Genomic DNA, 11,945 nt, shown 5'->3' on the forward strand with positions numbered 1-11,945 from the left:
ATCTTATATTAAGCTGTTTTAGGTAAAAAAAATAATGAGCAGACTCAGGGCTATAATATTTATCATATTAAATAATTATTTGGCAATGTTTATAAGCTAAGTGTACGAGGTGTGTTCAAAAAGTAAGGTGACTCTTCAAATTTCGCGAATTTCAAATTTTTCGATTATCGATTTTTTTGTTTTGTTATATTGGTACACTCTTCCCTAACATCTGTACCAAGTTTCAATGGAACATCCTCTTTTGTTTGGTTGTGAGAGGCGTAAAGTTACAAGTTATTTTGCGAGCTCGGCGATTTTTTGCTATCGAAAAATATGGATCAAAGGATTTGGATTTTTTGGCCAAAAACAACACCACAATAATGCCTCAGCTACCATATTCACCGGATTTGGCCCCATGTGACTTTTTCTTGTTCCCAAAACTGAAGATAATCGAAAAATTTGAAAAATTTGAAATTTGAAAAGTCACCTTACTTTTTGAACACACCTCGTATAACTTCTAAAAGGTTTCGATAATCGAAAAATTTGAAATTCGCGAAATTTGAAGAGTCACCTTACTTTTTGAACACACCTCGTATGGTATAACCCATAAAACTAACCAGTCCAACCAAACCTATACCAAAAAAAAGGTTTAAATGATTTAGGCTCAGTAATTAACTAACTAACCAAAAAGGCAGCTCAACTGTTATATATTAATTAATTCGTAGGGCTTAGCTGTCTTTTTTGTTACAATTAATTAATCCAAATAGCTCTTGTAACTATTCCCAGTTAACTAATAAGGCCAAAATGGTCCTGTAGAAGTTTCCATATTAATTAGCTAATCCAAAGGACTTGGGGTTTTATTATTTAACTAATTCAAGCGGATAGTGTAAGTTATGTTTAATAATTATTTAATCGAGATATTATGTTACTTTAGTATTTATGATTTAGAGATAAATCTTTAATGGAAATTGTATTTAATGATGAACCTAAACATGATTAAATAAGTTATGTATCGTTATACATCTAGCATTAGGAACCATTTTCCAGACACCTGCTCGCTCTTCTCTCAGGATCTCCTATATAATCAATAAGTATTCCTTGATTTCTGCACTATCAAAGGGCAAAGGGCAAATAAAGTGGCACCAAAATGGCAAACTCTCGATGGGGGAAAAAAGAGCTTAAGCTTCGTCTGAGCAATATTTATGCATTATAAATGAGAAGAAGAAACCTTATCGGGCCAGGGAGTTTCCCGTTGTTGTTCGCAGTTCGCAATTGTCGCTTCTTTATGGCGCTTTAGATTTTCCGCTCGACGTGCAGCTCAATTTGCCACGCTCCTTTATCCCCCTGCCGCCCACCAACTTCCTATCTCACTCTTCTAGGTTTATGTGCATATATATTTATATATGTACCATATATATGTACTTGCAGGTCTCATTAAGCATATCCATTCTGCTGTCGCTCACTGTGTTCTTCCTGCTGCTGGCGGAAATCATTCCGCCCACATCGCTGGTGGTGCCACTGCTAGGAAAGTTCGTGCTCTTCACCATGATACTGGATACCTTCAGGTGAGTCCCCCATTCGATTTCCCATTGATACTACAGAACCGAATGTCGTCTGAATATGCTAAATACTTTAAATTCAAGTTTTTAATAGCATATTTTGGACTTAACAATAAGCAAACTGTCAATCTACGTTATTTGTAATTAGTTACCGAGACAAATTTAAAATCATTTATCTAGTTAGAAAGCCTTAAAAAACTTCCAAATATGTAGTTAACAAAGTTTTTCAAAAACTTCGACTTCGGTGTTCTTTGGTGGGAAAGTTTTGCCAAAGGGAAGCAGCAAAATAAAACTCGATTCGGCAGTACGGCCGTTCGACTTTTGCTTGGCTTAATGCCACGCCCATCCCCGACAAAATAGGCCCCCTGCTGTGGGGCCTATTAAATGGCTGCGGCAATTTACAGTCATTTGCCACGCCCACAAGGCGACTGGCCGGCACACCAAATGATGGCCGCCTAATTGTTGGTAAACAAAAGTCGACTGAGACCGAGAGTAGGAGACTCTGCCAACAATGGAATCGCCAGTGGCGCAACAGGACCTCGCCTCAAATGATGTAATTAAGGCTGGCAGGACACTCTACCCACTCCCCATTTTTCCAACCCATTCCCCATTCCCCATTCCCCACTCCCACCGTCATTCTTTTCCAACGCCTTTCTTGGCCAGCTGCTAATTAGACGTGGGCGTCGAAAGTTAATTACCCAGACTAAGAGAGCAACTCACTTAAGTCCTTTCTGCATGTTCTTACCACCCTCACATTTTATCCTTGGACAACTCTTCTGCCGAGGGTACAAAATATAGGGACACTTTATCATGCACTTCCACATAATAATGTTAGCTAAGTAGATATTACAGTCAAAAAAATAAATTGTAAGATTCTCTTCTACCAAAGAAGCATTATAAAAGCTGCCTAGTCGGCTGCTTTTAAATGAAAATATAAATATCAATAGATCTGCTTTATAAATATTAAAAAGATTGAGAGGAAAGATGGTTTCTTAAACGAAAAATAAGAATAACGCCTTTTGACAGAAAATGACATTTTTTCAAAATGAAACTCATGACTAAGAAAGCGACTGTTTTTTATACGACTTTTGGCAGCAGAGAGCCCCGTTTCTTAGCTCTAACTTTGTCAAAACAAGACGCTCGCCTAAAAAGTGACTGCTTTATACAGATAACAACCAAAACTTTAAACCCCAATACCTACTTTTAACAGAACCCAGAAATTTGAAATATTTTTTGAAAAATGGACATGAATTATGAATTTTAGATGTAAATGCAGTTTTTAAGAAAAGTTAATAACGAACCCAACAAGGTATGGCATTCTATACACATTTACCAATAAAATGCTGATAAAGTTTGTGAATTGAGTACTCACCGTACCGTATTTCTTTCTCTGTAGCATCTGTGTGACGGTGTTAGTGCTGAACATCCACTTCCGGTCGCCGCAGACGCACACGATGGCTCCTTGGGTGCGGACCGTGTTTATTAACCAGCTGCCCCGCTTCCTGGTCATGCGGCGTCCGCTCTATCCGATCAGCGAGATGATGTGAGTGCCTCCTCCGAAAGGGACCTCCGAGTAACCGATAACCTTTAACCACCGTTCTCCGTGGTTTTCTTTGTTTTTCCACAGAAAATCCTCGCGGCGGCTCATGGTGCGCACATGCAACGGACTCGAACTGAGGGATCAAATACCACCGCTGCCACCGCCGGTGGCCTTGTCTCGGTAAGTTAAAAGGAGGGTCCTAGAATTAAACGTTTTTAAGTACGATTTCAATTTATATGCATTGATACTTACCTGTATAATCGGCATTTATGTAGCATGCACCACAGCCCAAAGACGACATCGCGTAGCACTTCGCCACATTTTCAGCACCGTGCGCAGACCTACAACCTGATGGATGAGTGTGGCATGGGTATGGGCGGTGGCGGTGCCTCCACCATTACCGGCCACTTGAGCTCCTTGTATCCGCCGACCATGTCGACGGCCAACCAGCAGACCTCGACAACATCATCGCTGATCGACGCCCAGTACCACAATCAGTATCAGCAGACGGGTGGCTCGCTGCTAGACCATCCGCTAACGCCCACCAAGTTCCGTCAGATGACCTCGACCTCCAGCCAGACGGGTCAGAATGGAAGCGGGAATGGCGGTGGTGGCTATGGTGGTCATGGCCAAAGTGGCAGCGGAGGAGGTCACCTCTATCGGCAGCAATCGAGCTGCTCGGCGAACTTTTCGCCACTGCCGCAGCATGCACACCAGGCGCACGCCTCCACCACCACCAGCGATCTGGGCATGGCCAATCCGAATGTGATAAAGTCAACGACGACGGTTAACTCGGTGGCCACCGCATCGACGCTGGCGGACTCCTGCTGCAGCGGCACTATCCAGATCCATCAGGGCATGGGCGCCGGGGCCGCTTGCCAGTCATCGGAGCTCCTGCACCACCAGCAGTTGCACCACCAGCAGATGCACCACCAACAACAGCAGCATCATCACCAGCGACCCACCACCTCAGCGGCAGCGGCAGCAGCAGCGGCAGCCGCCGGCGGACCCAGCACCTCGGCAGCGGCAGCAGCAGCGGCGGCGGCAGCGGCGGCCGGAACGCCACCCCCACCGCCTCCACCGGCGGGCGTCTGTGATATTCTGCCCGCCTGCCAGCGCGAGGGCGGACCGCACTGCTGCTCGGGGCGTGGCAATGTACGCCAACGGTGGCACACCTGCCCGGAACTTCACAAGGCCATGGACGGGGTCACCTACATAGCCGAACAGACGCGCAAGGAGGAGGAGAGCACAAGGGTAAGGTTACATCTAAATCACATTGTAGGACTCTAAGGACCTTCTAAGCCATATTTATCCTTCTAAGCACCATCTAAAGTCGCACTAAACTTCTATCTAGTAACCACCAATCCAATATAGAATCGTTATCTAAAAACTGCAATAATACTACAGATAACTGAAGTGGACTTAAACAATGCTCTTTAAAAAACGGAATTTTATTTTTCGTTTCCCATTGGAAAAATAATTTTCCCTGCTCTTTCGGAATGTCGCAATTGCAGCAAGCCAGTGAAAATAAGAAAAAGAAAATTGGAAAGCCGGAAAAAAATACAAGTGGCCCGAAAGCCGCTTAACGTTTGGCCAGGACAGAGAAACGGGGACATACCTGAGAGGGAGACGGAAACTGAGTCCGAGAAGGAGATAGAGACAGTAGAGACTCTGAGACAGAGGTAGAAAGTCAGTGTGGATTTTGATGTTAATAAGCCTGGCGCAATAAATTAGAGCGGCCTTAGGCGGGATTTATTGGCACGTCGATAATCGATGGCCAGGACTTTGAGACTAAAGCTCGAACTTAAACTGGAGTCGAGACTCTGGAGTTGAAACACCTTGGCCAGGACCCAGTTGTTGATGATGTCCGACTGTCACTGGCTCTCTGCCCTTTTGTTGACCTTTCCCGGCCAATGTCCCGGTGTCCATATGTGTGTCCGTGGGGCATCGACTCAATGGGCGGACTTATGCCGGCTGCGCCAAAAGTTTTAATGACTTTTCATGCGCCTTATTGAGCACCGACTATGGCTATGTCCTGTCATTTGTACACTCCACGAAAGTCCTTGCTCTAATAGACAAAACTTATTAAGCCGATTTTTAAAAAGTGATTTCAAAAGGGTCTCTAAAACCGAAGGAAACAAGAAGGCAACATTGACTAATATAAAAGAATCAAATTTTTCTATTTAAATATAAAATGGAAATAATAGAAAAGGATTAGCACTTATTTCTGTAAGTGCAGGCCTGTTCGTCTGTTTGTTCGCGAAGTTACGAGCATTGCTGTTGCTGCTGTCCTCTCATCATAATGAATGTTTTCTTGTGGCATCGAACAAAATGCCAATAAAAGTATTTTATTAAAATTACGCACACATTCAATCATTATTGGAATGTCCTGCCGGGCTTAGCGGCGGAGGTGGAGGTGGAGGCCTGGGACAGGGACTGCGATACTCCAGGACACTCCAGGACAGAACTAGGGCACCTCCGGACGGAGGTAACGGAGAGCAAAGGACACGGGACACAAGTCTCAGGGCACAGAACTCAGGAGCAGTGTTGTCACTAGCAGACCAAAAATATCTACTTCAGCCTTCAGGTTAAAGAGTTAATATTTTTTATAATTTTTAAATTATTTTCAATATGGGGTTACTTTGATATAAAATTTCTTTCCAAAAAGGATATTTTCACATATTCTAACGCATTTTCAATCTTATCCTTAAAAAAACAGACTTTAAGCTATAAAATCGCCAAGTTGACAGCACTACAAAATCGAATGCTGAGATATGCGAGACAGCTTCGGCGGCATTTACATTGAGTGCGTGTCATTTGCGCCACGCCCCCTGGGCGATGGTAGGCAGTGGGTTGGGGGCTGGGGATTGGTGGGCGTGACAGCGGTCTGGCTGGGGAATTAGTCGCAAGATGCGTGGCCAAAGTTAAACATATTGCCCTGGCTCCAGGCCCAGCGAATGAATATCGAATGAGGGCCAATCGAAAAGGGGGAGAATCTTATTGACTCAAAAATTGAAAGACTCTGCAGCACATGATATATTTAGATAATAACTAATATCAAACTGAACAAAGAGCGAGGAAATAAATATGAAAATATATTAGCTATAGACGCAGAAACAAAGGATATAAACAAAATGTTTTGGTTCTCATATTTTACCCTTGAAATTTGACTTTGAACCACAAAAAAAAATATGGCTGACATTTGAAAGATTTTTAGCTAATGAAAATGTATTTACCTTGTTTTTTTCGAACAGGTGAAAGAGGACTGGAAGTACGTGGCCATGGTGCTGGATCGTCTGTTCCTGTGGATCTTCACAATAGCCGTTGTCGTCGGAACCGCCGGCATTATCCTGCAGGCTCCGACGCTCTACGACACCCGGATGCCCATCGATATTAAGCTCTCGGAGATCGCCTCGACGACGGCCAAGCCCAATGTGGCCAGGCCCGTGTTGTAAGCGGATCGATAAATATCGTTCGATCGATCGATATCCAGTATTCCGGTAAACACACACCACACACAGTCTGAAGAAGCCAACAAAAAGCAAAACACAAGTAATGAATGAAATTCGCATTTGTTTTTTCTTTAACAAGAGAAGGGGGATAACGAAAAACAAAAAACGAAAAACAAAAAAACAAAATACAAAAAACAGAAAACCAAAAAATAACCACAAAACTTGTTCCAAAATGAATATATATAAAAATGACAGAGGCGAATCCAAGTAACTATAACTAATAAATTGTATTTGTTGTATACATAAAAGATATAACTAACTATAAATAATTTGTACACTAATGTTTAAACAGGCAAACTATGCTAAACAAAACGGTTTTTTTTCTAGGCAACGTAAATGAATAGACAGAAAGGTGACGAAAACGAAAGACAAGAAAGTCAAAAACAAATAATTAAGTAAACCAATTCAACTGAAACGAAGCGCAAAATAGTATGCAACAGATAAATAAATACGAATTATGGTAATATTTGAGAGCGAAATTAAATTAGTGAAATTAAATTAGCCTAGCCAAACATCAAGAATAGCGGAAACAACAAACAAAGAAAAGTGTATTTGTTGAACAGGAAAATGCGGAGATGGAGGACAAAATTAGTTAGCTAAGCGAACCAAAATATAATATGGAACAGGAAGAAAAGCCAACAAAAAGGCATAGGTATATGTGTATGTGTGCATTTAGAGAAAACTGAGCAGAAATCGAATAGAACTTTTATGATTTAAGAAATTATTTTCTATAATATTTGAAATTTTTTAAATAATATTTATATTACTGATTTCTTCCTATTTTTGATGGATAATTTTAAACCAAGAACTGTAATGTCTAGAAAAGTTAACAGATTTTAATTTAAATTAAGTTAATGATATATATTAATAAGAAGAAAGCAAAGAAAATCGATAAGAAAGCCTTTTTAAGTTATGAAGTCCTCTGCCAGATTCATTTTCTCCGTGTGCATGAGTGTGTGTGCTGCCGTATGTGTGTGACTGCAAATGAGGCATGCAAATTAGTGCAAATAAACCGAGAGAAAGTGAGAGAGAGAAATGGTTGGGGTAGTGAAAATGGTGCCCCAGGACACGGAAAAGCCGGGAACCCCCCAACCATCCACGATTTAGCCTTGGGGCAATTAGTTAGCACAAAGCTTTAGTTATTATGCCCAAGTGTACGTGGGCCTGTATGCGTGTGGGTGCGAGAGCATGTGTGTGCATAGTAAATAATCACCATTAGAAATTCAAATTCAATTTTGGCGCTTGCACTGCCTAATTGGCAAAAACAAAAAAAAAAAAAAAAACAAAAAAACGCGTCCAAGTTGCTCACGTCCTTCTTTTTTCTTGCCACCCAATTAACATTTCCCACGCTCGCCACTCTAATAATTTATGCTAATTTCAAATTGCATAACTCACTAAAAAACAAAAGAATACGATAAAGGCCCAAGGTAAAAGCTACCTGCCAAATAAAAAAGCAGACAGGCCAAAATTTTACTTCGGCTTCTCGCACTTCTTCTGGTGTTATACGGCGATTGCTTTATTTGCAGCCCCGTTTATTTGCTTTACACTTTTTATTGCTCATAAAATCAAATGATGCCTGATTAGGAGAAGCTAACAAAAAAGAATAACAAAAAGGACATCGACAGCGGGGGAATCCCCCTTTATCGTTCGAAAAAAAAACGGAATGCTTCAAGTTGTACGCAACATAACATGGTTCTGTTAGCTGAGGGAAATTTTAACAGCTGTCAGGCGACAAAGGTTTCTTTTTTGCTTCTACGGCTTAAAGAGGGATATTTTGTTAAGTTATTATTATGAAGATGTTTTTTTTTTTTAATTTATTTATGTTTATAGCATAAAACTGGTAACTTTATTAAAGTTCAAAAACCAGCAAGAAATTCGGATAAACCATTAATTTGTTTTGAAATTTATATAGATATATATAATAATTAACTTTAGACCATATGTGTATCTTTATAAATTCAAAAACAGTATAAAACATCTAGTGAAATGAATTTGTGTTTTTTGGTCGCCTGATTTATTGCCAAAGACAACAAAAACCACAATGCGTGTGTCGTCACAAGCAAGTGTCAATCACAGTCACCGCACTGCAATTGTTCATGCCACACCCCCCGGACCGACCGCCCATATCACACACACACACACACACTCACACACAACACTTTTTCAGTTTTTAATTAAATGAAATGCAAGCGAAGAGTTATAGCAGACACTGTGCCAGAGGGGGATGGGGCGATGAGTGAAATGCACACAAAATGAAAAGCCATTAACGAAATATTATATCTGAAGATGGAGGGAGTGACGATGTCAGCTGAATCCTGTTTGTGATATAAAAAGCGCACGAATTTCGGAAGATTTTCTGCACAGTAAGAAAGATTTGATTCACAATCCCTGTGTCAAAGTTTCTATCAATCTATTATTAGAGAAAACGTTTTTAGATTCAATAGAAAGAGTTGTACGGTAATTTATAATATCAGTTTTCTTAGTTCTCAAGTAATTACAAAATAAGTAAATTCTGACACTTAAGTACAATTTCCTTTTCTTTAATATCTAAATAACATTTTCTTCCTGTGTGGCTCTGATGTTATTTAAGCGCCAGGCATTTAATAGGTCGCCCCTTCCGAAAATATGGCCCCGACCGAAGTGAGGAAGAAGTAAATCTGGAATGGGGGCAGTTGGAGACCGCAAATCATAATTGTTGCGGGCACACAAGACACACCAAAAACAAATGGCGGTGGGTTGGGGATGTTTCTGGGGAATTTGGGAGTTGGGTGGACTCCTCCCCGAAGTTGTAACAATGCGATCTGTGTGTGTTGGCCACCCATTCACAAACACACACACACACAAAAAGCACATTAGCCCTGCTCCTTGGCAGTTCAGTTTGTTTTGTGCTTTCTGCTTTTGGCTGTTACTTTTGCTTTGGTTATGCTTTTAGCTTTGCTCTTACTTTTACTTTGTTTCATTCATTTGGACGTGTTTTTCTTCAATTTTTTTTTTTGGCCCGCAATGAGCGATGCGTATCAGCAGCGAACGTGGCCAAAAATTCGGTCTATTTGTTTGTTTTCACTTTTGCGGCCTAAATATATTTACTGTGGAATGTCCAATGGTAAGAAAAATTAAGTCGAAGACAAAACAATGGGTGGTTTTTAAGACTAAGTAACGTGTTTTATCCACATGTTCTAACATGTTTTAATCCACAACATTCTAATCTCAATACCAGTAAATAATTTTCCAATAGTTATGTAATGCATATTTAACCTTTTTTTCAATCTGTCCGTAACCAATGTGAACTTAAATAATGCAAAGCTGGTTGAAACATTTAAATCAATGACATCCACTCGTTTTTCTAAATCCTTTCCTATAAACCATTCCATTGAAATTTGAAATTCAAGCTTAACCCGGTGACAAAATAAAAGGAAACCTATTTCATGCCGATTGATAGGGCAGCAATAAAAAAAAAATAAACACAACAAAAAACCTATGGCTTAGCCGGAAATATCCATCATTGAGCATTTCCCACTGTACCGGCATTTTATCTATAAGCCCGAGTTTCGCTTGCCGGCCCCCAAACGCAATACAAAAGCAATCATAAAGTTATAGCCCGGACGAAACAGTCGCTACTTCGGGGTACTACTGGTGCTTCCCCTCGGCCAGTTGGCCATTTCCACTACCGTTCCCGGTTCTCGGTCCAGTTGCTGGCCAAAAAACTCGAAGCAAAAAACAACTTTACACCCTTGGGCGACATTTTCTAACAGGCAGAGCAGCCTTTTCCGCACCCACATTGAGAAACATTTTACCGCTCGGAATAGCCACCCAACAACCCACTTCCCTCTCTAAACAAGTGCTGGATTTTTGTCTACTTTCCGGATAGATTATCCTGTTTTATGAATATTTAGAATAGATGAATTTTAGAGTTTGCATCAATGGAAATCTCTCTGTTGAAATTCAGTTAAATATTATTCGCATTCATTTTGATTCTTAAAAAAATATATATTTTAATATTAAAACATACAAATCCTTAAGATTTCTACACCGTTTGTTGACTTAAATAAATAGCCTATATGTTCTCCTTTTTTCCCATATTTCTGTCTGAACATTTCCATAATTTATGTAATAGATAGCCTGCCATCACTAAGCCACTTTCACATTCTCCGAACACGCTTTTCCTTTCCCCAATTTCCCCCGTCCTCATATCGTTTAATGTCCTATCTATGTTTCTGCTTCTGTTTTCGCCCACCTTTTTGGCTCAATAAGAGCGGCGAATTTATTGCTTGCTAATAGGAAAACAGCCTCCCTCTGGTCTTTTCCTCAGACCCCGCCCCCATTACCAACCTCCCAATCACAAAAAAAAAAAAAAGAACACAGAAAACGTGGCTGGTCAGGAGGACAAAGTTTGTCGACATTTTTTGCTTGTGCGGGGGGAGTGTTAGAAAATGGGAACCCCTAGAGCAGAGGGAAAATATGTTTTCAACATAATTTCATTCATTATACTTGAATTGTTATTGTTGTTGGTCTGTGTTGGCCAATGTTGCTGCTCATTTTCAGCAGGCTCATTATCAGCCACGCCTCCCTCCCTCCTATCAGACACACACACACCCACACCTTGGGCGGGCATTTTGGCTAATTTGAATTTGATTTCATTCAGAAAGTTTGCCGTTTTTGGCATTTGTTTCATGGCGCTGTTTTGATTTGTGTGACAAGTGCAAATGATTGTATTCGTGAGTTGATTAATTGAAAATGAATGCGAGACGGGGGAGAAAATTGATTTTCATTTCCATGGAATCCTAGGCTCTGTGAAATACCATTAAACATTCTTCCGATTCACAGAAATTATCTCTAGCAAAAAACGGAATGAACATGTAAAGATTTCACGTCAAAATAGGAAGCCTTAAGCCTATTCAAAATTCTCTAAAACAAAGAAAAAACAGCTCCCCAAGAATTCTATTTGTTCCCTCTAAAAATTTAACGAAAACAAAAGGATAATGAATCTTTGACGCTAGAGAATTTTCCCCCAAACAACCTTAGCACAAATAAAACGAACCTCTAAGGTTTCACAGGAATAAACAAATAGATGTTCCACATATAGGGATCTACGAAGTCCTCTCTCGGCCCAATAATCTCTTTGAGTGAGTGTGCGTGCGTGTCATATATATATCACTAGTCACTAAAAACCACAAAATTAAGGGAAAAACAGGCGTTAAAGAAAAAAAAAACCTAATTGCAAAACATATTTATATGAAAAGTGGAGCGAAACAAATGGAGAACGAACTCAAGAATGTAAAAAAATGTTGAAATATTTTTTACAAAACAAATTGGGCAAAAAACTAACGAAATGCCAAGGGGACAAAGGGGTTAGGC

General features: G+C 40.4%; 1 protein-coding gene across 5 annotated transcripts in view; it reads left to right on the forward strand.

Annotated features, from left to right (window-relative positions):
- Window positions 1-6,540, forward strand: part of LOC108103981 (acetylcholine receptor subunit alpha-like) — a 136,963-nt gene extending 130,423 nt beyond the window's left edge. For all 5 annotated transcript variants that reach the window (XM_041818423.1, XM_041818426.1, XM_041818425.1 and 2 more), the window contains 5 exons: window positions 1,408-1,544; window positions 2,935-3,081; window positions 3,166-3,258; window positions 3,354-4,332; window positions 6,333-6,540. In XM_041818423.1, coding sequence (XP_041674357.1) covers window positions 1,408-1,544; window positions 2,935-3,081; window positions 3,166-3,258; window positions 3,354-4,332; window positions 6,333-6,533 — 1,557 coding nt within the window. In that variant the 3' untranslated portion in view covers window positions 6,534-6,540. The remainder of the gene's footprint in view (window positions 1-1,407; window positions 1,545-2,934; window positions 3,082-3,165; window positions 3,259-3,353; window positions 4,333-6,332) is intronic.
- Window positions 6,541-11,945: the final 5,405 nt, after the last annotated feature.

Source organism: Drosophila eugracilis, unplaced genomic scaffold, assembly GCF_018153835.1.
Source record: "Drosophila eugracilis isolate 14026-0451.02 unplaced genomic scaffold, ASM1815383v1 contig_2163, whole genome shotgun sequence".
In the NCBI taxonomy this organism is placed as follows: Eukaryota; Metazoa; Arthropoda; class Insecta; order Diptera; family Drosophilidae; genus Drosophila; species Drosophila eugracilis.